At 65.0% G+C, this 25,482-nt stretch overlaps 1 protein-coding gene across 2 annotated transcripts; it reads left to right on the top strand.

The window, feature by feature from the left end:
- The first annotated feature begins 5,468 nt into the window (after nt 1-5,468).
- On the top strand, nt 5,469-17,102 carry PLEKHG2 (pleckstrin homology and RhoGEF domain containing G2). 2 transcript variants are annotated; one of them, XM_059719410.1, is made up of 19 exons: nt 5,469-5,550; nt 6,340-6,413; nt 6,578-6,936; nt 7,234-7,334; nt 7,725-7,791; nt 7,949-7,995; nt 8,072-8,222; nt 8,588-8,719; nt 9,224-9,418; nt 10,117-10,209; nt 10,330-10,416; nt 10,558-10,591; nt 10,690-10,773; nt 11,499-11,594; nt 11,824-11,865; nt 12,033-12,043; nt 12,196-12,348; nt 12,465-13,452; nt 14,437-17,102. In XM_059719410.1, exons 2-19 carry the CDS (start codon nt 6,365-6,367, stop codon nt 15,471-15,473), a joined length of 3,726 nt encoding a protein of 1,241 aa, XP_059575393.1. In that variant the 5' UTR covers nt 5,469-5,550; nt 6,340-6,364; the 3' UTR covers nt 15,474-17,102. The 2 variants fall into 2 exon arrangements, with proteins under 2 accessions (XP_059575393.1, XP_059575395.1); XM_059719412.1 differs by lacking the exon at nt 8,588-8,719.
- Nucleotides 17,103-25,482: the final 8,380 nt, after the last annotated feature.

The following is a 25,482-nucleotide window of genomic DNA, read 5'->3' as shown; positions in this document are numbered from 1 at the left end:
ACACAGGCACCCCCACGTATATGGGGGGGCATTTACCATATTTATCTGTATACAGTAATTCCCCACATATGGGGGCACTTACTGTATTTATAGCATACCGCATGGCTGGGAGTGGTGGGGTGGGGGGCAGATAAGCCTCCACTGTCTATGGGGGTGTATGGAGAGAGGGGCAGAGGGAATGCAGGGATAGATGGAGGGAGCGTGCAGGGACGGAGGGATGATGGATGCGTAGATGGACGGTGTTTGCGGGGATGGATGGGCCTCCATGGATCAGGAGGGATGGATGGAGGAGCGGGCATAGAGATGGATGGATAGGGGGAGGGAGGAAGGATGGATCTCCATAGGGCCGTACAGATGGATGGAGGGCCGGCCGGCCGGAGAACGCATGAAGGTCGGTAGGTAGTAAAGGAGGCGTGTGGGGATGGGTGGGTAGGTGCAGAGGGGGGATGTGGGTCGAGGGGTCAGAGGGGTGGGGGGAGAGGTAGAGTACAGGCTGCATGGAGGGGTGGGGGTAGGTAGGCAGAGGGGCTGTGGGGATGGTTGGGTAGAGGAGGACGGATGGGTAGGTGGAACGGAGCGGGCTGTGGGGTGGTAGGTAGGTACAGGGGCATGTGTGGGGATGGATGGATGGATGGATGGATGGATGGATGGATGGATGGATGGCCAGAGAGGAGGGGAAGATGGGAGGTGGATGGATAGAGGGGACGTGGGGGGAGGTAGGTAGAGGGGCTGTCTGGGGGGTGGGAGGTGTGGAGGCTGGGGGCTGCGGGAGGGTCTAGGGGGTGGGGGGGTCTCCACGGACCCCCCGGAGGGGGCTGGAGGGGGAGAAAGTGCAGCGGGGGGGGGAAGGTGCACAAGGAGCACTGGGGACGGCTGCTCCATCCCCGCACAAGCTCTCTCCACCCTCCCTACACGCGTGTGCACTCTCACCCCACCCTTTGCACACACACACACACACACATGAGTGTGCCCGCCCAGTGGCCCATTCACACTCACCCACAGCCCCTCGCTACCATTGTGCACTCACGCTCGCTGCCCTCTTGCACACACTTGTGCAGGGGAAGCCTGGACGCCTTCCCCAGGCAGGGAAGGGACTCAAGCTCCCAGGGGCTAACGACGGGTGAGGGCCCCAAGGGCACTCGCAGCCCCCAGCGGGCCTGTGTGTGTCAGGGGCTCTGGACACACAGGAGACCCCCGTGGGCTACAGGAGAATCCCCACCGGCGGTACAGGGGCTATGACACATGGGCTGCCAGTTCCCCTTCCAGCCAGGAGAGGGTAGCAGCCCCCCATCCCCCCCCCCCCCGGTCCCGGCCTGGGGTCAGCCCCAGCTCTGGGAGGGCAGCGGGGCGCCGGAGCCCACGCCTGGGGTCTTCTGGTGCGGGGGGCAGTTAACCCTTGAGGGGGGCGTCCCCTTGAGTAGCACAGCCCCCACCCTCTTCAACACCCCACCCCTCGTGCCTCAGTTTCCCCCCCACCCTGCCCGCCTTGCACACGCCCCCACCCCCTCCGCCCGGGGAGGGGGCTGGGCTGCGCCAGGAGCCCCCCCCACCCTCCTCCCCCCTGCAAGGCCCTGACGTGACCCCCGGGGGGGCGGGGGGGAGGCTCGTTCCCACGGTCCCGCCTGAGTCATCGCTGCCGCCTCTGGCCCTGCCTAAAAAAGGCAACGTGGAGCCGGACCCTCCCCCCCCGGCCCGGTGACCCCTGCCCCCCACGCCCTCTGAGCCCCCAGCACCCCCTGGCTTTGAACCGGGGCTGCTATGGGGAAGGGGATGGGGTGGGGGGGAGCTGGGGCACTTACCGTAGTTATCTGCACGCCATGGGCCCTTACCGTATTTATCCGTATCATGCATCTCCCTCCCCGTATGTGGGGGGGGCACTTCCTGCATTTATCTGCATGCCATCGCGCCCCACACTTGGGGGGCACATACTGTATTTGTAGCATAGCGCACGCCCCACGAGTACCCCTGTGTCTGTGTACCATAATCCCCCACATATAGGGGCACTTTATCAGAATGATCCATATAACACAGATGCCCCCACGCATAGGGAGGACATTTACCGTATTTACCTGCATACCATAATTCCCCACATATGGGGAGAACTTACTGTATCCATAGCATACCACACACCCAGGTAAATACGGTAAATGCTCTCACAGCTGCATACCATAAGTCCCCATACATGGGACACTTATCATATTTATCTGCATACCATAATCCCGTACATATGGGGGCACTATCATATTTATCCCTATAACACAGGAACCCCCACCTATATGGGGGGCACTTCCCATATTTATACTGTGCGACACACACCACATCTGGGGCACGCTTACTGTACTTATCTGTATACCATAATTCCCCATATATGGGGGCACTTACCATATTTCTCTGCATACCGTCATCCCCCACATACGGGGCAGGGGGGCACTTACGGTATTTATAGCATACCACATGCCCCATGTACATACGCTAAGTGCCCTCATATCTTTATACCATAATTCCCCATATATGGGGGCACTTACTGTATTTAACTTCATACTGTCATCCCCCACATATGGGGGCACTTATCCTATTTCTCTATATACCACATGTCCCTATATATAGGGGCACTTACTGTATTTCACTGCATACCATATGCCCCATATAAGGGGGGGTGGGGAATGAGACGCTTACCATATTTTTCTGCATACCACCTGCACCTCCCAGCTACAGGGGACCCTTACCGTATTTACCCATATACCACATGCTGCTGCGTGACTCTTTCACCATTTCCTTTCAGGGAGCCAGGTTGGCGTTCGCTTCCCCGTTTTTCAACTCCAGTTTTTGGGGGGAGGGAAGGTGAGTGTGGTACGCTATTCAGTACGGTAAATGAGGAGCTGGAAGTTGCTATTTCAGGGGTCTGGGGGGGGGGTTGGGGGGCTAGGCCTATCTGAACCTGCTGCTATGGAAATAGATTCCCAAGGATCCTGTTCCCTGGCAACACTGTTGGGGGGGAGGTCTTGGCCAATCGGAGGGGTTGTGGGGGCGGGGAGGAATGACTAATCCCGATGTGGCTTTGACAGCAGTGGGAACCGGCCCAGGGTCCCAGCTGGGCTGAGTCACAGGGAGCCAATGTGGGGGGGTGGGGGGGCCTCACAGCAAACTGGCCAATCAGGGACTGCTCTCATAGGTTTTCTGCACAGACATCCTTGCTCCGCAATGTGTGCCGGGTGTCGGAGTGAAATGCAAAGGGGTTAATGCCCCCCCCCCCCCCCGCGTTTCCGCCCCGACCCGGGGTTTAATCCCAGGAGGCAAATCAGAGCCAAGTGTCTGGTGGGTGTGGAACCCCCAAGCCCCGCCCACAGGCCCCTGGGGGTGGGGTTTGCTACCCAGCTGGGCCCTGGGGTGCAGCTGGAGACAGTGGGAAACATCATCCAATCAGAGGGGCAGGAGCTCCGAGGCCCTGCGTGTACTCCTATGTGGGGGCACACGGGTGAGTATACGTGCGTGTGCAGGCTTCACATGGGAAAGGGCACAGGCAGGCACATGCACACATGTGTGTAGTACACACACACACACACGCATCTCCCCCTCACATGCACACACATGAGTGCATGCTGGCTTGATGATTGTGTGGGCACAGGCAGGCACACGTTGGTGTGTGAATGCACACATGTAGCCATCCACGTGTGAGTACATGAGCGTGTGCAGGGTTCACGTGTGCACAGGCACAGGCAAGTACGCACATTGGTTTGTGCATGCACACACAAACATATTCACCCCATGCACACACATGCATGCACACATATCCACCATCATGCACACACATACACATCCACCCCATGAACATCCATGCACACACACACGTATGTGCACACGCATGAGGACACAAACCTGCACTGGCTTTAACCTGTGCAAGGGCACAGGCAGGCGTATGCACCACTCCATGCCCACACATAGATACCCTATTTGCACATGCCTGCACCCTGGGGCATGCACACACATGGGCACACACGTGCACCCACAGGGGTTCTTGTACATGCATGCTTGTACATGTGCATGACCAGGGGTGGGCATGTGTATGCATGCACAGGCACACGCGTGCTTGTCCCATGTGCACACGCATGCCCAGACGCTCAGTGTCCCCCTCCCATCCCTGCCCCCCCAAGCCCTCACTGAGCATGCGCAGCTCTGGCACATTCCTGAGCGCTGACTTCACACGCGCGTGCCCGGCGACCCCCGTGGGAGGGGGGAGGGGATGTGCACGCTGCCCCCAGGCCCCTCCCCTCATCCAGCTGCGGGGGCCCAGGGAGGGGTTGCGGGCCCTTTAAGAGGGTGCATGTGCGTGTGTGTGTGTGTGTGTGTGTGCATGCAAGTATGTGTGTACGTATGTACACACGTGTGCATGCTGGCACATGTGTAAGTATGGGTGTGCGCATGCATAAATGTGTGTGTGTGCATGCACAGGCACATTGGTGTGCTTGCACATGTATGCGTGCATGGAGGCGTGTGCATATTTATGCACATGTATGTGTGCATACAGGCATGTGCATGTGTGTGTGCACATGGGTGGGCATGCATGTGCATTTGTGCATGTGTGTGCATGCAGGCATGTCCATATGTATGGCCATGTGCTTGTGTGTGCAGGTATGTACCTGGGCACACTGCATGCATGTGTGTTTGGGCATGTGTGTATGCAGGCATGTATGTATGTACGTATGTGTGTGCATGTGGGTGGGCATGCATGTGCATTTGTACACGCACGCAGCCATGTCTGTACATGTGGACATGTGCCTGTGTGTGCAGGCATGTATGTATGTGGGTGTACAGGTGTGTGTACACCTGGGGTGTCTACATGAGCATTTGTGCATGCATGTGCATGAAGGCACGTTTGTGTGCATGTGTGTAAGGACGTGTGCTAGTACATAGGTGTGACTGCATGCGTCTGCTCGCACAGACATGTGGACATAGCGTGTGCACACGTATGTGCATGCAGATGGGTGTGTGCATGCGTGTGCACACGATTGTGTCTCTGTGTGTCCCGGAGGACCCCCCCTTCCCGTCTCTGGGGGGGATGAAGGTGGCTGCAGAGCTGCCAGGCCCCTTCTCCTCCAGGCCTGTGCACACGCGTGTGCAAGCGTGTGCAGCTGCCGATCCACCCCCGTTCCCAGGCGGCGCCGCCCTGGCCCAGGCCCAGGCCCAGGCCCAGGCCCGGGGCAGCGCGTGGGCCGAGCGACGCCGCGGCCCCACCCCAGAGGTGGCTGCACCTGGGGGCGGGGGGGGGGGGTCCCCACAGCCCAGCCCAGCCCAGCCCGGCCCGGCTGCGCCCCCATCACCGGGGCGTGGGAGCAGGGCCCAGGGCTGCCCGTGCTTGGAGCGGGGGCCCCTGCTGGGCGGGGCTCCCGGGCGCCCCCGCCCCGTGTGGACGCTTTTGATCCGGATTAAGGGGGGGGGATCCGGATTAAGGGGGGGCGGGCCCCGGCGGCGAGCCCCTCCCGCGCGCGCTCCCGGCCGGGGGCGGGGTCTCGAGCGCGCTCCCGCTGCCGGGCTCCGCTCCGGGCCGGGCCGGTGAGTGCGGGCGGGCGGGCGGTCCGCTGGATCGCGGGAGATCCGGGCGGGATCCGGTGCGGGCGGATCGCGGAGATCCCTGCTTGGAGCGGGCGGGGGCCGGCTGGGGGCTGCGCCTTGCAGGGTCTGCCGGGGGGGGGGGGAGCGGGGGGGCTGGGAGTCCCGGGATGGGATGGGGGGGGGGGGGGGGCTGCACATTGCAGCGATCCACTGCGGGGATCCCGGAGATCTCTGCCCGCGGAGGGGGCCGAAGGGGCTGCCCGGCCGGGGTTCCCTGGAGGGGATCTGGTAGATCCCCCCCACGATGTTCTGGGGGGGTGGGGGGGGTCTGGTTGCTTCTCTGCCCCGGGCGCCTGGGATCCCTGTGACCACGGGGTGGGGGGAGCGGGGAGCAGCGGTTAGAGTGGGGGGGGGGCACGGCCAGGCGGGGTGGGTTGGGCGCCGGCCCCCCCCGGGGGGCACATCTCGGACCCCTGGCATCCCTGCACCCCGTCCGTGTGTGCCACCCTCACTCCAGCTGCAGCCACCTCTGGGGTGGATCCGGGGGCAGCATTGCCACCGGCTGGTTCCCGGCCCAGCTCTGCCCCGTTGGAGGGGGGGCAGCCCAGACGCCTGGCCTCCTCCCCCCCCCCCAGGCTCAGGGAGGGCAGTGTGGGCACGGGGTGGGGTCCAGAGAGGCCGGGGCACTGCTGTGAGGAAGCTCACAACTGTGGCTAGGCTGTGTTGGGCCCCAGGGTTGGGGTCAGGGGGGTCAGTATGGGCAGCGACAGCTCCTGTGGTGCCCCCCAGGTCGCCCGTGGCAGAGCCCAGCACCATGCCCGAGGGGGCCGGCCGGGACCGCACCAAGGCGCCAGGCACCCCAGGTGGGTACGCGCCCCCCCAGCGGGGGCGGGGGGAGCCCAGGCGCTGGGATGTCTGCCCTCTCGGGGGGGGGGGGGGTGGCTCTGGGGGCTTGGGCACCCGGGTTGCCTCCCTGCTGGGGGGGGCACAGCGCAGTCGCCCCTCCTGACCCTCTCGTGCCCCCCAGGCGCCCGCCCGGCCTCGGCCCCCGGGCTGGGGGCGCTGGGGGGGATGGCGGCAGCCGGGGGCAGCTGCACCTCGGTGGACACGGCCGGCTCGGACGACGGCCCCGGGACGCCGCGCTCCTCCGCCTCCTCGGCCTCGCTGCCCGACGGCCCCCCCGGCCCCGGCCCCGGCCGGGCCCCCAGCGACATCAGCCTGGACCTCACGCCCCTGGGGCCGCTGGAGGCGGAGCCGGGGCCCCCCCAGCCCCCGCCCCTGCCCCCCGGCCCGGCCCGCGCCCCCCCATCCCCGCTGCAGCGGGTGGTGCTGGAGATCGTGGAGACGGAGCAGGCCTACGTGCGCGACCTGCGCAGCATCGTGGAGGTGCGGGGGGGGGCACCGGGGGGCTGCATGGGGAGGGGGAGCTGAGCGCTGCCAGCAGGGGGCGCTGCTGGGGGGGCAGCACTTGGTATCGGCCAGCAGGGGGCACTGGAGGGGGGCAGCGCTGGATGGGGAGGGGGTCCTGATAGTCGCCAGCTGGGGGGCACTGGCTGGGGCGGAGGGTCCTAGTCTCTACCAGCTGGGGGGCACTGGGGGGCCCAGGCTCTGCTATGGGGGCAGGCTGGGGGTGCACTGGGGTGGTCCCGGGCCACGCTGAGCATGATGCGCATGCTGCTGCAGGATTACCTGGGGGGGGTCCTGGAGCGCCCCCACCTGCCCCTGAAGCCCGAGCAGGTCGGCGCCTTGTTCTGCAACATCGAGGACATCTACGAGTTCAGCAGGTGGGGGGGGGCTTGGGGGGTCTGGGGGGGGGCCCTGATGTCCAGGATTCGATCCTGGGGGTGGGGGGAGGATTTGAACCCAGGACGGAGGGGAGATTTGACCCCGGGGGGGTTGAACTTTGGGCCGGGCGGTGCGGGGGGGCATTTGAGCCCAGCTGTGGGGGGGCTGGATTTGAACCCGTGGCCTGTGATCCTGAGCTGGAGGCAGGATTCAAAGTTGGGGGCCGGGGTGGAGGGGGGTGAGATTTGAACCCGTGGCCTGTGATGTGGGGGGTCCTGAGCCCTGGCCTGTGCCCTCAAGGTGGAGGGTTCAAACCCTGTCTGTGAAGGGGTGGGGAGGGCAGTTTGATTTATGCAAATGATATGTAAATGAGGCCGGACTCCCCCCAGTGAACTCCTGGAGGATCTGGAGAACAGCAGCAGCGCCCGAGCCATCGCCGAGTGCTTCCTGCAGCGGGTGAGGAGCCCCCATGCCCCCCAGAGGTGGCCGCATCGCAGTGCTGAGTGCATTCAAATTGGGGTGGGGGGGCTGTTACACTCAGCCGTGCCCACCCCAGAGGTGGGCGCATCCTGGCCCAAGAGGCCCCTGCCCTGCTGACCCCCCTCCCTTGCAGAGCGACGAGTTCGAGATCTACACGCTGTACTGCATGAACTACCCCACGTGAGTGCCGCCCGCCCCGGGGTGGGGGGAGGCCGCGACCCCTGCCCCCTGCCCTCTGACCCTTGCCCCCGCGCAGGGCGGTGGCGGTGCTGCGGGAGTGCATGGCGCAGGACGAGCTGGCCGCCTTCTTCCGGCAGCGCCAGGCGGCGCGGGGCCACGGGCTGCCCCTCGAGGCCGACCTGCTCAAGCCCGTGCAGCGCATCCTCAAGTACCACCTGCTGCTCCAGGTCGGGACCCCTGGGACCCCCCCAATACCCCTGCCCTGACCCCCCTCCCCGCCCAGCATCCTCTGACACCCCTGATCCCATCCTGGACCCCCTGAAATCCTCCCAGGACCCCCTGACACCCCCTCACGGGACCCCTCAAACCCCCCCAGGATCCTCTGATACCTCCGATCCCACCTGGGACTCCCCCAGCCTCTCCTGAAATCCTCCCAGGACCCCCCGATACCTCTGCCCCCCTCTTCTGACCCCCTCGGCATCCCTTGATACCCCTCCCCACCCTGTGTCCACCTCAGGGGTCTCAATACCCCTGCCCCCCCCGACTCCCTTGATACCCCTCTGCCCCCCTGGCGGTGACGCGTGTGTGGCAGGAGCTGGCCAAGCAGTGCGGGCGCGACGGCGCGGGGGCGGCCGAGGTCGAGGCCGCCAGCGCCACCATGACGGCCGTGGCCTGGTGCATCAACGACACCAAGCGGCGCCAGGAGCAGGCCGCCCGCCTCCAGGTCCGACCCCTGACCCTCGTGACCCCCCCCCATTGCCCAGATATCCCCTGACCCCGGGGACCCCTGTAACCCCAACTTCTGTGACCCCCCTGTGACCCCTCTGACCGCCCAGGTACCCCCTGACCCCGACCCCTGTGTCCCCTGACCTCTGTGACCCTTTCGTGTGCCCCTTTCTACCCCCGGTCCCCCATGACCCTCCCTGCCCCCCACCCCTCTTGTCACCCCTGACCCTATAACCCCCTCAGACTCCCCTCTGACCCCCCCCAACACTCATGACCCCTGGATTTCCTTCACCCCTTACCTCCCTTACCCCCCCCGTCATGTTCCCCCCATTACTCTCTTAGTCTCCTCCTGTGGCCTGTGACCCCTGACCTCTATGACCTGCCCCCCCAGGAGCTGTGGGGCTGGCTAGATGGCTAGACCCCCCTCCTGCCCCCTGTGACCCCCTCCACCTCCCTCCTGCCCCCCAGGGGTCCTGACTGCCCCCCCTTTTCTTCCCCCCAGGAGCTGCAGGGGCTGCTGCGGGGGTGGCAGGGCCCGGAGCTGGGGGCCTTCGGGGAGCTGGTGCTGGAGGGGCGCTTCCGGGCGCGGGGGGGCCGGGGGGGCCGGGGCCGGGATCGGGCCCTTTTCCTCTTCCGCACGGTGCTGCTCGTGGCCAAGCCGCGGCCCCCGGCCTTCCACTACAAGAGCCACAGCTTCGTGAGCACCGGGGGGCGAAATTGGGGGGTCCTCAGGGGGGGACCCCAATTTGGGGGGGTCCCAGAGGGGGTCCTCATATTGGGGGGAAGGTCCAGAGGGGACTGCTGCATGGGGGGGTCTCCAGAGTGGGGGGCTGAAAGGGGTCTCTAAATTGGGGGGTCCCCAGAGGGGGCTTCCCTACAGTGAGGGGGCTGGGAGGCTCAGGGGGGTCCCATATGGGGGGAGTCCTAAAAGTAGGGGCCAGGGGGGTGAGGTATCCCAAAGTGGGGGAGTGCAGGGTGGGCTGGGAGGCCCTGGGGGGGTCCTAAGTGAAGGGGGGGCCAAGAGAGGGGGTCCTCAAATTGGGGGTGCGGGGTGGGAAGGGGGGTTCCTCAAAGTGGGAGGAAGGGGGGGGGCTGGGAGGCCCCAGAGGGGAGGTCTCAAATCCGAGGTCCTATATTGGGGGGCTGGGGGGGTCAAGAAGGTGGGATACCCCAAAGTGGGGGGGCACAAGGGGGCTGGGAGGGTCCCCAAATTAGGGGGGGCAGCGGAGGGGGTCCCCGGAGGGAGGAGGGTCCGGGACGGGGGTGTTCCCCAAGGTGGGGGGCACCGGGGGGGTCTGGGAGGCCCCAAGCAGGGGGGCCCGGGGGGAGAGGGAACCTGGGGGGGGCAGGGGGCGGAGCCTGCTGTGCCCCACAGCCCCCCCTCGCCCCCCCCAGTGCTGCAACCTGGCGCTGTCCGAGACCCCCAAGGACCCGCTCGGCTTCACCCTCTGGGACCTCACGATCCCCAAGCAGCAGCTCGTCCTGCAGGTGGGGGCTGGGGGGGCAGGACTCCTGGGCCCCCCCCCCCCGAGTCAGTCTCTGCATGGGGGGGTGATCCCTCTGAAACTCCGCCCCCAGGGGTGACTGCACCCCCCCTTTGCCCCCCAGGCCAGGAACCAGGAGGAGAAGCGCCTGTGGATCCACTACCTGCAGCGCCTCATCGTGGAAAACCACCCGGCCTCCATCCCCCAGAAGGTCGGGGGGGCTGGGGGGCAAGAGGGGGCTCCATGGAGCCTGGGGGAGGAAGGGCGCCCCCACTGGCAGCAGCCGGGGTGGGGGAGTGCAATACTGGGGGGGGCACTATTGCACAAGTGGTTGACCCCGCACTTTTTCCAGGCCAAGCAGGTGCTGCTGGAGAACAGCTTCCAGGGTAAGTGAGAGAGAGACCAGGTGTCCACCCCCAGCTCGGGGGGTCCTGGGGGGGTGTCAGGGGGCATTCCTCCCCACACACTCGCCCCCTGTCCCCAGGCTCCCCCGCACTGCCCTGGAGCCCCGCGTCCCCCCCCCGGCTGGAGGAGCCCTGGAGCTGCCCACGGGGCCGGCGCCAGTCAGGTACGTTCGGTGCCGGGCGCAGGGGTGTTGCACATGCGTGTGCCCAGGGGAAGCGGGAGCAAGCATGAGCATGCAGACATGCTTGTGCAAAGAGATTGGGAGTGAATGCTGGTGCAAGGGCACAAGCATGTGGGCTTGCTTATGCAAAGAGACCAGGAGGGAGCTGTGATGAGAGGACACGGGTGTGTGAACAGCCTTGTGCAAAGAGATTGGGAAGGAGATCTAGCACGAAAGCACTAGTGTGTGAACACCATCGTGCAAAGATGCTGGGAGTGAGCTCTGGTGTGAGGGCACTAGCATGTGAATACCCTCATAACAGGCCCAGATAACAGCTGTGAGCCCTAGTGCAAGGATACTCGTGTGTGAGCTTGTGCAAAGCTGCTGAGAGCAAGCTTGAGTGGCTGCCCTCCCCCTTGTGCAAAGATCCTGAGAGTGAGCCCTGGTTTGAGGGTACAAGTGTCTCACTGCCCTCACACCTGTGCGAATCCAAGCCTTAGAGCACTAGCATGTGCAAGCCACGGGTGGTGGCACCAGGCCTTGTGTGAGCCTACTCGCATGTGATCAGTTGTGCCCAGGGCTGGCACCAGCACTGAGGCTTCCCTCAGAGGAGCCCCCTCCTCGTGCCTGGGCGTCTGAGACCCCCGCCCCTGGGCACCCGCGTGTGCTCCCTCCCTCCGCGGGCCACGTCATGCGAGCCCTCGTGCAAGCACCATGCCTCCTTGCAGAGCCACCGCCGCTCATGTGCAGCCCCGAGCGCGCTCGCCGTAGCTGCTCCAGCTTGGACCCCGGCACTCACGGCCGCCACGGGCGCCGCCAGTCTGGTGAGTTCACGAGGGCCGTGGAAACCGAGTCCGGGAGGGGCGCGCAGGGACCGAGCGAGGGGCGGGGGGGGAAGGAACCCGGGCGTCCCGGGAGAAGGGGGCAGGATGCCTGGGTCCCCGGCCTTGCACGCGCCCAGGCCTCAGCTTCCCCCACGGGTTGCCCCGCTGCCCCTAACAAGCTGGAACCTCTTAACGAGCCGGGACTGATGTATCGCCTCTCGGCCCCCAGAGCCGGCTACGGAGAGGAGCCCCCCGGGGCAAGAGCCCGGCGGTGAGTGCCCCCCTCCTCCCGAGTGCTGCCCCCAGCCCCTTGTTGCCCCCTTCAGGGTCCTGGCTGGGGGGTCTGGGGTCATGTTGGGGGGCAGGATCGGGCTGGGGGGCACGTGCGTGTGTGTCTGTTCTAACCCGAGTGTTTCCTTCCTTCCCGCCTCCGCCCAGCGCTGCTCAAGGTGAGTGTCTGGGGGGGCCGGACACCTGGGTGCTCTGCCCAGCTGGGGCAGGGGTGGGAAGGGGGTGCGGAGCCGGGGGGCTGCTGGGAGCGCGGACGCCTGGGCTCCCCTGCCCTGAGCTGCCCGTGTGTTTTGCCCCGCATCCGCCCCAGGCCGGCAGCGAGGGGGAGCTGTGCCCGGGGCTGGAGCCGGAGCCGGAGCCGCCCCCCCTGGGGCTGCCCCCCGAGCCCCTCTCCATCACCGACGAGATCCTGGAGCTGCTGAGCCGCCGGGGGCTGGGAGCCGGGACGCCCCCCCCGGAGCAGGTGAGGGGGGAGGGGGGCGCCTGGGCTCTTCCCTGGAGGGGAACGAGGGGGGCTGGACTCTGGGGCCCCCCCACCCTGCCCTGGACACTGAGACAGCCCCCCCCCCCCGCCCGCAGGCCTGGCCGCCCGCCGGGGACCCCCAGGGGGCGCTGGAGGAGAGCGAGGACCCCCCCTCCCCCTGCAGCTGCCCTCCATCCCCCCCTGCCCCAGGGGGTGGGGCTTGTCCACTCAAGCCCCGCCCCCTGGAGCCTGCCAGGGGGCATGGCACAGGGACCTTGAGGGACCAGAGCCCAGAGGATGCTGGGAAGGGCCGGAGCCGATTGACATCGCTAGACCGGAGCCCAGAGGATGCTGGGAAGGGGTGTGGCCAAGGGACATCTCCAGACCAGAGCCAAGAGGATGCTGGGAAGGGCCGGAGCCGATTGACATCGCTAGACCGGAGCCAAGAGGATGCTGGGAAGGGGCGTGGCCAAGGGATATCTCCAGACCAGAGCCCAGAGGATGCTGGGAAAGGGCGTGGCCAAGGGATATCTCCAGACCAGAGCCCAGAGGATGCTGGGAAAGGGCGTGGCCAAAGGATATCTCCAGGCCAGAGCCCAGAGGATGCTGGGAAGGAGTGTGGCCAAGGGACAGCGCCAGACCAGAGCCCAGGGGATGCTGGGAAGGGGTGTGGCCAGCCCTTGGCCCCACCCCCGCCAGAGCCTGAGTTCCAGTCCTGGGCCGAGATCCGCCGGGCCTGGCAGGAGAAGGAGCGGGGGCTGGGGGCTGCTGGGGCTCCGCCCCCAATTCGGCGGGGGCGGGTCCGGGGGCAGGGCCCAAGGCCAGACCCTGCCCCCTGGGCGGAGCCCCTGCGCATCGTGGAGGACTCGGACACCGCTGGGGGGCCGTGGGCTGAGGGGCCGCCCCTGGCACTGCTCCCGCCCCTGGCGCGCAGCAACGTGCAGCTCCTGGCGCAGCTCTACAGCGAGCGGATTGGACGGCTGCGCATGCCTGCCCGGCCCCCCCGGCCCTCCCTGGCCCCCCGCACCGTGCCGCTGCCCACCACCGCTGCCGAGATGGAGATGGAGAGGGAGAGGGAGACGGAGCTGCCCAGAGCCCCTGCCTGTGAGTGCCTGGAACCCCACGGTTTCCCACAATGCATTGTCTGGAGCCCTCCCAGCATGCACCAGGGCAAAGGGGAGCTGGGGCAGGAGGCAGGTGGGTGTTGGGAGGGAATGTTTCCCACAATGCATTGTACCTGGAGCTTTCCCAGCATGCGCCAGGGTAGGTGGGGTTGGGGGAGCAGGTTTCCCACAATGCATTGTACCTGGAGCTTTCCCAGCATGCGTTGGGGTACGTGGGGTTGGGGGACCAGGTTTCCCACAATGCATTGTACCTGGAGCTTTTCCAGCATGCATTGGGGCAGGGGAGACCTGGGGCAAAAAGTGGCTGGGTGTTGGGGGGAGTGCATTTCCCACAGTGCATTGCTTTCTGGAGCCCCAGGGTCATCCAGGTTTTCCCCAGCATGCGCTAGGGGAGGGCTCTGGGGGTCCAGAAACCCTGTCACCAGCTGCCCCGTCACCTGGGGGGGTGGCCCACACGTGTATACACGTGCACACGTACATGTACACACACTTGTGCACACGCACACTTGCAGGAGTGAACAAACAACAAGAGAGCAGGCAAACATGCACAGGCACGCACACGGAGCAGCTGTCAATCTGTCCAGCAGAGGGCAGCAGGGACTGACAGGTGTGCACAGCCAGGTCATGTGCACACACATTTGCACACGCACACAGGATCCAGGTGTCTGGAACATACATGTACACATGGGGCCAAGGTGTCTACCGCACGCGCCCCAGCCATCGAGGTCATGTACACGCACATGCACACACAGAGGACCCAGGTGTCCAGAACACACATGCATGTGCACACGGGGCCCTGGTATGTAAAACACACACACACACACACACACACACACAATGGAGGGTTTCCTACTTTGCCTGCCTCAGTTTCCACACCTGCAGGCTGGACAGAGGTGGGGGGAGGGGAGGGGAGGGCAGGCCAGGGTGTTCCCACCCCCCATGCTGACCACCCCCTTCTCCACAGGCGAGCCGCGGCTCTACGGACACGTGCTGGTGCGGGACCCCCCACGCCACGTGTGCTGTGTGCAGGAGACAGTGCCACGCCTCAGCGCCGCCCGGGGCTGCACCCGCGACCTCCATGCCACCCGGCCCCCGCCCCTCCGCCCGCCCGCACGCCTGGTTCCCACCGCTGCCATCACCCGGGAGTCTCCAGGCCCAGAGGACGGGACACAGATGTACAGCACCGTGCACCCGGCTCCGTTGGAACCTGCGGAGGGCACCTCACTCCCACGTGGACGCCTGGGTCCCGCAGCCGAGGACCCGCCAGAGACTGCCACCCGCAGCCCCGCCATGCCGCCAGGCCCGGAGGAGATGACACAGACGTACAGCGCCATGCGCGCAGCCTCGCCAGGGGTTGAAGGGAGCACCCTTGTGCCTGTCGCCACCCCCGTGCCTGTTGCCACCCTGCTCCCGCCTGCGGCCGAGGACCCCCCAGAGATAGGGGCTGCCTGCAGCCCCCTGGAATCCCCTGGCCCAGAGGAGGAGACATCCAGCACCGTGCACACGGCCCCACTGGGGACAGAGGGGGGCACCCTGGTGCCCATCGACCCCCTCCTCCCACCCGGACTCCTGCATCCCATGGAGGAGCCCCCAGCGGAGACGGCTGTCCCCCAGGACCCACCGGGCCCGGAAGAGGAGACGCCGCTGTGCAGGGCCGTGCACCCAGCCCTGCCAGGGGCTGAGGGGAGCACCCCGGTGCCCCTCGCCCACCCTGGCAGCCCAGATCAGGGCCCGCCCCTGGCCCCCCGGCGCCCCTCGGCACTGTCCCGATACCTCGCTGCCTCCTGCATCAGCCAGAGCCTGGCCAAGCGGCCTGGGGGGGGCGGCACCCCCAGCCCCACTCTGCCCCGCGCCAGCTACGCCACCACCGTCAACATCCAGCTGGGGGGTGGCGGGCGCGTTGCCGGCTTCCGCACAGCCCAGGTCAGCCTCACCCCTCCCCCGTTAGCCCCCCCCAGCGCCCGTCGCCTGGGCGCCTGCCAGGGGCCCCCCAAGACGTGACCTCCCTGCCCCACCCTGTAGGGGCACCAGGACCAAAGGGAAGGCCGGGGAGGGGAGGGGTTAACAGGCCCTGGGGGGGGATAAGGGGGGCAGATCCCACTTGGGGTTGAAGAGTGGGGTGGGGTATTGTGCAGATGGCTGTAGGGATCCCATGGCTTCCACCAATTGCTGAGGAGCAGTGTCAATTTACACCTGGGTGTGGATTTGGCCCCCCAGGAGCCAACTGCAGGGGATCCCACTTCTAGAACCATATGCAGTGGTGCCAGTTTACACCTGGCTGTGGGGTTGCCCCCCTGCATGCCAACTGGGGTGGGGGAGGAGGGAGGCCCCCTGCTAACACTAGTTATCCTGGTGTGATAACTGTTTACACTATCGGTGCCTGTAGATTTGGCCCTGGGGGTACTTGTGGGGGTCCCACCCTACAACCACCTGCCGTGGTGCGGTGCCAGTTTATGCCCATCTGTGGAGTTGCCAAGTGCAAGGGGGGGAATCCTACTGCTAACACCATCAATGCCACTGCTGCAATGCTAGTTTACACCTCTGCTCCCATGGATTTGGCCCTGGGGAGGTCAGTGGGGTTCCCACAGTTGACACCAATTCTACTGATGTGACATCGGTTTATGCCCCAGTGTGCAGTGGGGCCCCTGGGTGCCAAAAGAAGGGATCCTAATAGTGCCACCAGCTCTACTGGTGCAACGTCAATTGACACCATGGGTACGATGCCAATTTACACCCCTCTGCAGCCTTGGCCCCCTGGGTGCCGGTTGATGTGGGTCCCATGGCTCCCACCACTTCTACTGGTGCAGTGCCAACTGACACCCCTCCCCCCTGTGGATTTGGTCCTGTGGAGGCCGTGGGGATCCCACGACTGCCACCAGTGCAGTATACGTCTGCACTGAGTGTTTGGCTCTGTGGGTGCCAATGGAGCTGCACCGATTTACACCTCCCAATGCAGTGACACTGGGGGTCCGGTCCTGGGGGGGGGGGGTGCTGTGCTTCACAGTGCAATTAGAGCTGAAGGAATCTTTGCCCCTCCCCCCTTCTGCCTCAGTTTCCTAGGCTCCTGGGGGCCGTAGTGGCTGTGCGGGGGGCACTACCGTAATTCATGGACTGATCTAGCCTCCAAGTGCAATGGGAGCAGGTTACAACTGTGGGTTGGGCTCTTCTCCCAGGCCTGGGCTGTGTGGTCTAGTGGTGAGCGACGGTGCCAGGACTCCGGGGTTCTTTTCCCAGGCCTGGGTGTTGTGTGGTCTAGCGGTGAGCCACGGTGCCAGGGCGCCTGGGTTGTGGCCGGTGTGTGTGGCCTCGTGGCTACAGCCCGGGGCCGGGACTCCCGGGTTCTTCCAGCCTGAGGAAGAAGGGCGCGTGTTTCGGGGGGGGCGGTGTGGAGCCCAGGCTCCCCGGTTCCTAGCTGCAAGCCCGAGGAAGGGAGCGAGGCCTAGTGGCTGGAGGGTGCTGGGAGCCTGGACTCCTGGGTGCCACAGCTCGAGCTGTCCCCCCCAGCCCCTGCACAGCCCGGCTCCTACCTCCCGCGGCACCTGGGGCTCACGGGCCAGGCGGGTTTGTAGCGGTTTTGGAAAGGGGGAAAACTCCCCCTCACCCGGCCAATAAAGAGCAGCTGTTTCTGTAGCCGCCTCCGCGCCTCCTTCCACCTTGCCACGCACGGGGGCCCCATGTGCCTGGGTGCACACAAGTGCACACAGGGGACCCAGGCATCAGGGACGCACACAGAGGTGTTGGGGACCCTCCCCTCCTGGTGTCACACGCACGTACACACATGCACACACATCTGGGACCCAGGTGTCGTGCATACACACGCCTGGGACCCAGGTGTGCGAGGTGCACGTGCACACACAGGACCCAGGCATCTGGGACACACACGTGTGTCTGGGTTCCTGCCCTCCAAGTGCCGCGCACACACGTCTGGCACCCAGGTGTTGGGGACCCTCCCCTCCAGGTCTCTCACACACACTCATGCTCACGCTGCACACACGTGTGCCCCCCAGAGCCCAGCCCCTGGTTCTCCCCCAGCTCCAGCGGGGGTTACGGGAGCCCGGCTCCGGAGAGGGCAGTGGGGGCTGGTGGGTAGAGGCCGGCGGCGGGGTCCCGGGGGCAGAGCGGGGGTCCGGGCTCGCTCCGGGCGGGGCCCCTTGCTCAGCCGGGGGGGTGCTGGATGCCCGGGTCCCTCCCCGGCCCTGGCCACCCCCTTCCCTGCTGCCCTGGCCACGCCCGGGTCCCTCGGGGCCGTGCCTCAGTTTCACCCTCGCACGCCCCCGCAAACCCCGCCCCGGGGCCGGCCTCCCCGCGCGGGGAAGCAGCCGCCCTGCATCCGGCTGGGAGCCACGAACCCACGACAGCGTGAGTGAGGCTGCCTGGCCTGGGGGGAGCGGGGCCGGGGGGCCGGGACCTGCAGCCGCCTCCGGGGAGGACCAGGGTGGCCGCTGCCCGGACCTGGAAATGCAGCTGCTTCTGGGGTGGACCCGGCTGCTGTTCTACCTGGGCATCGCCCTGGGCTCCCGTGCCACGAAATGCAGCCAGCCCTGGGTGGAGGGGAGGCCACATCTGGAGTCCCGTTGCGGCCGCCCCGTCCCACTGCAGAAGGGAGATGGAGGGGCTGGGCTGGTTGAGTCTGCAGAAGAGAAGACCGAGGCGGGTTGATAGCAGCTTTTAAGGGTGGCTGCAAAGAGGATGGAGCGGGGCTGTTCTCAGTGGTGGCAGAGGGAGCAATGGGCGCAAGCTGCAGCAAGGAAAGCTGAGCTTGGATATTAGGAAGGGCTTTCTCACCAGGAAAGCACTGGAGCAGGCTCCCCAGAGAGGCGGTGGGGGAGTCTCTGTCTCTGGAGGTTTTGGAGACCCGGGTGGACAAAGCCGTGACAGGGGTGATGGCACTGGGGCTGGTCCTGCTGGGGGCAGGGGTCGGCCTGGATGTGACCCCCCGAGGTCGTTTCCCGCCCTTGCTGTCCAGTTTTCAGGCCGCTGGGACAGTGTGAACTGACTGCGTAGTTCTGGGCTGGGCGCAGATGGGAGCTGCCGTACCAAAAAAAGCTCCTTTTTTCTTGCCAGAAATGGGACTTTTTAACGGGTTTTTTATGGAAAGCAGGTGCTTTTTCTCGGTGGGGTTTGCATCTCTTGGCAATTTTGGATCCTTGATTGAACTGTTTGGGCGGTCAGACACCCAGCCCTGCTCTGTGCTTCCATCGCTTGCCCAGTTTTGAAAAGCAGCTGGCTCTGGGGTGGGGAGTGACACGCAGCTGCTTCTCGGGTGGGTCCCAGCTGTGTTACACCTGGGTCACTCTTCAGGCATCAAAATGTAGCCAGCTCTGGGGTGGATCCTGGCTGTGTTATAGCGGCATCACTTCCTGAGTGTTGAAATGCAGCCAGCTCTGGGGTGGATCCTGGCTGTTGTTAGGCCTGGATCACTTCCTGGACTTTGAAAAGCAGCCAGGTCCGGGGTGCAACATAGCAGTCCCTGTGGAGGTACTCTGTATTATAAAATGCAGCCAGCTCTGGGGTGGATCCCAGCTGGTGTTACACCTGGTTCACCCTCTGGGCATTGAAATGCAGCCAGCTCTGGGGTGGAGAATCCTAGGTGCTGCCCCCCCCAGCTTCCCCTTCCCCTCTGTGCTCTTCCGCAGGGCAGCCCCCACCCCGGGATGGTGGTGTGCGGGGCGGGCGCGGGGCTGGATGGGGACCCCCCCACGGGTGCCCGGGGGCTCTGCACCCTGCTGCTGGTGTCGTTGCTGCCATGTGTCCCGGGCCGCGAGCCCCCCGGGTGCCGCGAGGGCGTCCGCCTGCTGCACAACGTCACGCGCCTGCTGGTGAGTCCGGGGGGGTCCCAGGTCCTGGCCCCCACTCCTGCCCCCCGGCGGATGGGCCTGGGGCATCCCTCCATCCTGTCCCCCCTCATTTATTGGGGTCTCCCCCTACTGTGGGACATCTGCCACCTCTGTGGTTGGGGAGGGGTGTGTGGCTTTTTCCTTGGCCACACCCACATATCCCTCTGATAGGCTGATCCCTGCCAGCCAGGAACCAATGGGATGGTTGGGCGTGGCTAAGAATAGGTTTCATGCCCCCCCATACTCCACTTCCCAGTGAGGGAGATTCTTGATAGGCCAATCCCTGCCAGTTTGGGAGCCAATGGGATGGGTGGGCATGGCTAAGGAAAGCTCCCCCCCCCAACAAGAAAGCATCCGATAGGCCGATCCTTGCCAGCTTGGAAGTCAGTGGCATGGGTGGGTGTGGCTGGTAGGCCCCACCCCTTCCCACAAAGGAGGGTTTTGATAGGGTGTATCCTTGCTGGTTGGGAGCCAATGGGGCTGGTGGGCATGGCCAAAGAGGGGCTCCGCCCCCTCCCCAGGAGGGAGGGTTCTTATAGGTGCTGGTTGGGAGCCAATGGGTCCTTTGCACTCCCCTCCCAGCTGAGTGTTGGGGGGCAAGGGGTGACTGGGGGGCAGGGAAGGTCAAAGGGCATTGGCCCTCCCGCGACTGCATCGCTGTTGCCCCTAGGGAGACGCCAATGACCCGAAGCTCTACACGCCCGATGACATCACGGTAGGTGGGTCCCCAGCCCCTTCCTCTGCCGCAGACCGCCTGCGTGGCCCCGGTCATGTCTGTTCAACTCGGGAGGGGCATGTCCCTGCCCACCTCCTCCTTTGCATGCGTCACATCCATCAGCCCCACTCCTGAGCCGCGATCTTGCGTGCAGGCAGCGGCCCTGGAGCTGGGGCAGCCCTGCCCTTGGTGCCTCAGTTTCCCCTCTAGCCCAAGGATAGCGCTCCTGGCGGGGAGGGGGTCGCCCTCCCTGGGGCAGGCTCCGTCCCTCAGCGGGTGCCAGGGCCCGCCCTGACACAGAGCATGGGGAGGGGAAACTGAGGCAGGGTGGGACCAGAAGCGAGTGGCAGGGTGCAGTGGGGGAGAGGTCTGATTTTTGGGGTGTCTGGGGAGGGGGATCAGGGGACCCCACTCTCCTCCTGCCCCCCATCAGGTCTGCACGGTGGAGAACCTCAACTGCTTCCGCACGGAGCTGGACGTGATCCGCTGGGAGCGCCCGGAGCACCAGGGAGCTGTGAACCTCCTCAGGCGGCACCTCAAGCAGCTGGAGTGGCGGCTGGAACGCCTGGCCTGCCCCCGGACCTCGGCTCGGCCTTGCCGGGCCTGCGAGCTTCACCCGGAGCAGCCGGCCCCGTGCTTCCTGGACCGCCTGCTGCAGCTGCTGCAGAGGCAGTGCAGGCTGCCACCCTGCGTGCCCACCTGAGCGGGGTCCCTGTGCCCCCTCCAGCCCCCAGCTGGCCAGGAGAGCCTGGGCTGTGTTTGGCACCAGGCCTCGGGTGAGTATGTGCAGCGCCGAGCGCAGCTGCATCCGGCACCAGGCCTCTGTCAGCGCATGCAGTGCCGAGCGCAGCTGTGTCCGGCACCAGGCCTCTGGTGAGTATGTGCAGCGCCGAGCATAGCTGCATTTGGCACCAGGCCTCTGTGAGCACGTGCAGCGCCAAGCGCAGCTGCATTTGGCACCAGGCCTCTGGTGAGTATCTGCAGCGCCGAGCACAGCTGCATTTGGCACCAGGCCTCTGTGAGCACATGCAGCGCCAAGCGCAGCTGCATTTGGCACCAGGCCTCTGGTGAGTATCTGCAGCGCCGAGCACAGCTGCATTTGGCACCAGGCCTCTGTGAGCACGTGCAGCACCGAGCGCAGCTGTGTTCGGCACCAGGCCTCTGTGAGCACGTGCAGCGCCGAGCGCAGCTGTGTTCGGCACCAGGCCTCTGTGAGCACGTGCAGCGCCGAGCGCAGCTGTGTTCGGCACCAGGCCTCTGTGAGCACGTGCAGCGCCGAGCGCAGCTGTGTTCGGCACCAGGCCTCTGTGAGCACGTGCAGCGCCGAGCGCAGCTGTGTTCGGCACCAGGCCTCTGTGAGCACGTGCAGCGCCGAGCGCAGCTGCATTTGGCACCAGGCCTCTGTGAGCGCGTGCAGCGCCGAGCGCAGCTGTGTTCGGCACTAGGCCTCTGTGAGCACGTGCAGCACCGAGCGCAGCTGTGTTCGGCACCAGGCCTCTGTGAGCACGTGCAGCACCGAGCACAGCTGCATTTGGCACCAGGCCTCTGTGAGCACGTGCAGCGCCGAGCGCAGCTGTGTCCGGCACCAGGCCTCTGGTAAGCACGTGCAACACCAGGTCCAGTCCAGGGTCCCGCACTTTCAGGGGCAGGTAGACAGGTTGGAAAGAGTCCAGCCCAGGGCTCCTGGGGCTGCTCCAAGCGGAGCCCGGGGGTGAGCGGGCCAAGTCCTGGGGGTTGGAGCCCGCCGTGTTTCCCAGCTTGCCCCAGCACTGTGGCAATGATGCCCCCCCCACTGAAGATACCTCCAAACAGCAGCCCCAGATGCCGTCCTGTCCATCCCCATGCACTGGGGTGGACCTGGAGGCTCGAACACGGGGCAAGGAAAACTCCGTGCCACGAACGTAGCGGCTGCCAGGAGCAGAGGACGAGGGCAGGGCCGGGCTGGGTTTTCCCACTGGAGGCCGCATTCTGGGCCCTGATCCCATCCTGTCTCCACAGCAAACAGGCCTGGAAAATCCCTGCCTGGCTCCTCCAGCCAGAAGCTGTTTTGGAGCCGGGAGGAACCGGTTGCGGTGCGTGGAGCGGGGCCAGCGCGTGGTGGGGGGAGGCTATCGGGCTGGTCCCAGCCGCCTTACACCCAGGCGAACGGCTCTGTGTCCTGCTCCCCGTATGGCTTTGAAGGGAGGGAAATATGGGTGAAACTGCTGCTGGCACCAAGCCTGCAGGGTCCCGGCGGGAGGGTCTTGCCCCCGGCTCAGACTGGTCTGGACTGGGGGGTTTTGCCTTCCTCTGCAGTGGGGGCCTGGCCTCAGACTGGGGTCTTTCCAGCATCCGTGAACCGCCCTCGCAGCAGCAGGATGTTGCCGCCCCCAGGCCCCCCTTCTTTCCTAGGGGCAGGGGCAGGTGCGATGCCCAGTGCAGTGAGCGCTGGCTAGGCTGAGTGCTCGGGTGGGGGTCACACGTCTGTTGATCTCCCAGCTGTCTCCTTTCCAGCTCACTGGGGAGCCATGTCGCCCGCCAGGCCATCACTTTGGCGTCCCTGGGTGGTCAGGCCCCATCTGGGAGGCCCTGCAGGTCTCCCAGCAAAGCTCCTTGCCTTGACGGCAGCAGCCTTGCCGCGCTCGGGACGTCACCCAGCCTCACTGCCCCCTTCTCCATCGTGGCAACCCCCACGAGCTCAGCCTGCCCCGCTCAGCTCCAGCCTTTGACTGCCCCCATCGGTGGTGGATGGAGTCATGGGCATCCGGCCGCTGTCTTCCTCGGAGCCCCCCTCTGAACGCCCCTTTGGGGGGAGTCCCTGGGCTCGTGCACGGGAGAAGCTGCCGCCGCACCCCTCTTTGCTGGGAGGAGGGGGCTGTTCATTTTTGGAGCTGCCTGAGAAGGGCTATGCAGGGTAAAGCCCTGCGGGAGATGGGAGGAGAAAGGAAGTGATGCATAGTTTGGTGGGATGATGTCAGCAGCAATGGATGGAAGTGATGTGTAGTTGGGCAGGATGATGTCAGCGGCAATGGATGGAAGTGATGTGTAGTTGGGCAGGATGATGTCAGCGGCAATGGAAGGAAGTGATGTGTAGTTGGGCAGGATGATGTCAGCGGCAATGGAAGGAAGTGATGTGTAGTTGGGCAGGATGATGTCAGCGGCAATGGATGGAAGTGATGTGTAGTTGGGCAGGATGATGTCAGTGGCAATGGAAGGAAGTGATGTGTAGTTGGGCAGGATGAGGTCAGCAGCATTAGAAGAAAGTGATGTGTAGTTGGGCAGGATGATGTCAGCAGCAATGGAAGGAAGTGATGTGTAGTTGGGCAGGATGATGTCAGCGGCAATGGAAGGAAGTGATGTGTAGTTGGGCAGGATGATGTCAGCGGCAATGGAAGGAAGTGATGTGTAGTTGGGCAGGATGATGTCAGCGGCAATGGAAGGAAGTGATGTGTAGTTGGGCAGGATGAGGTCAGCAGCATTAGAAGAAAGTGATGTGTAGTTGGGCAGGATGAGGTCAGCAGCAATAGAAGAAAGTGATGTGTAGTTGGGCAGGATGATGTCAGCAGCAATGGAAGGAAGTGATGTGTAGTTGGGCAGGATGATGTCAGCGGCAATGGAAGGAAGTGATGTGTAGTTGGGCAGGATGATGTCAGCGGCAATGGAAGGAAGTGATGTGTAGTTGGGCAGGATGATGTCAGCGGCAATGGAAGGAAGTGATGTGTAGTTGGGCAGGATGAGGTCAGCGGCAATGGAAGGAAGTGACGTGTAGTTAGACAGGATGAGGTCAGCGGCAATGGAAGGAAGTGATGCACAGTTATGCAGGGAGGTTGGATGATGTCATCAGCAAGGACAGGAAGCGATGCATGGTTAAGCAGGAAGATGGGATGGTGGTGGCAATGAAAGGAAGTGATGCGTGGTTAGGGAGGGAGGCAGGATGATGTCACTGAGGCTGGCACTTCAGCGAGGCCCCCCCAAGCCCCCAGGGGGTTCCCTGGAGAGCAGGGGACTATGCTGGGGTGGAAGACGTTGCGGCGCTGAGGCCTTGGGCAGGTCATGGCCACGTTGTGCTGCGCGGGCGCGGCGGGGCTAGTCGGGGACTGGACGGGATGTGCCCTCGTGAGGTCCCTTCCAGCCCCGCTTCCCTCCGACCTGCCGTCAGAGGATGCTCACGCTGTCACCCGCTTGCAGCTCGTGCCGGCCACGGAGGGGTTCGCATGGCTCCTCCGCGCTGAGGATTCCCGTATCGCAACGTCTGCAAATGGTGCTGGGACCCGGAGGCAGGCAATGGTGGCACGCTGGTGAGGTAGGTGGGGACCCTCCTAATCCTGCCTCGGTCCTGGCCCCGTGCCTGCCCCAGGAGCGGGTGGGCCGCCAGGAAATGCCCCACGTGGGCAGCGCTGCGTTTGTAGCCGCTCCAAAGCCGACCGGGTCGAGATGGCCGCGAGCGGTGCCGTACTTCTAGCCTTAATGAGGTGTGAACAGCTGGTCCCACTTTGCGTTGGCTCTGCCAGGAACTCGAATTGCTGATGGGATTGGATAAGCTGCCAGGGGGTTTCAGTGCCGCTGTCCCAGCATCCTCCGGGAATTGGACCACACTGACTGGCTGTGAGAGGGTTAAAACTGGCCTCTGCCCCTGGGGAATAGGTCGGGCGCCTGGGTTCCCTCCCCAGCACTGGGAGCGGCCTGCCTGCCCCCCGGACTCCTGGGTTTGCAGGGGAAACGGAGGTCGGGCCCCCAAAGGACCCAGGCGCCCGGGCTCCGGGAGCTTCCCTGTTGCCCTCCCCGGAGCCCAGACACCTGGATCCTTCTGGGGCCTCCTGCCTCAGTTTCCCCTGCACGGCTTGTTCTTTGCACGGGGAAGCAGCTACCCCTGCATCCAGCCAGGCTGGAGCCACTGGCTGGGAGCTGCAAATCCAGGACAGAGTTTGAGTCCGCAGCCCCGGCCCTCTTCCTAGGCTGGGGGACTCTGGGCCAGGGAGCAGGGCCAAGACCTGTAGCCAGCTTTGGGTGGGATGAGGGTGGCTGCTGTGTTGACCTGGCATGGAAATGCAGCTGCTTCTGGGGTGGATCCCAGCTGCCTTTCTACCCGGATCCCTCGCTGGGCATCGCAGGTAGAAGGAGAGAAGCGGAGCCCTCGGTCGCCGTTACCACGTCTCCATGCTTCTATTCCGGGGCAGAAATCAGCCTCCCTGCTTAAAGCCTCTAGTTTTGGAGGGCTCATTTTTTTCCCCGCGCCTGGAAACACCGCGAAGCGGGGAGACGAGGGTGGTGCCCCACGCCTCTCTGCCCACGTCCGAGCACCCCCGGCCATGCGGGCAGATCAGCTGCCCGGCCCTAAGGCCTGTTATTAAGAAGTGGCTAAAGGTTGAGGAGGGAGAGATCTCCCCCAGCGTGTTCCCACCCTTTCTGTTTGCTTTGGCAGGTGCCGGGCCAGCTGTCGAGAGAGCGCCGCGGAGCTCGGTCTGCAAGATGGTAAGAT

This window comes from Alligator mississippiensis, chromosome 15, assembly GCF_030867095.1.
Source record: "Alligator mississippiensis isolate rAllMis1 chromosome 15, rAllMis1, whole genome shotgun sequence".
In the NCBI taxonomy this organism is placed as follows: Eukaryota; Metazoa; Chordata; order Crocodylia; family Alligatoridae; genus Alligator; species Alligator mississippiensis.
The sequence above is the reverse complement of the archived record's forward strand: the minus strand, read 5'-3'. Positions and strand labels throughout refer to the sequence as shown.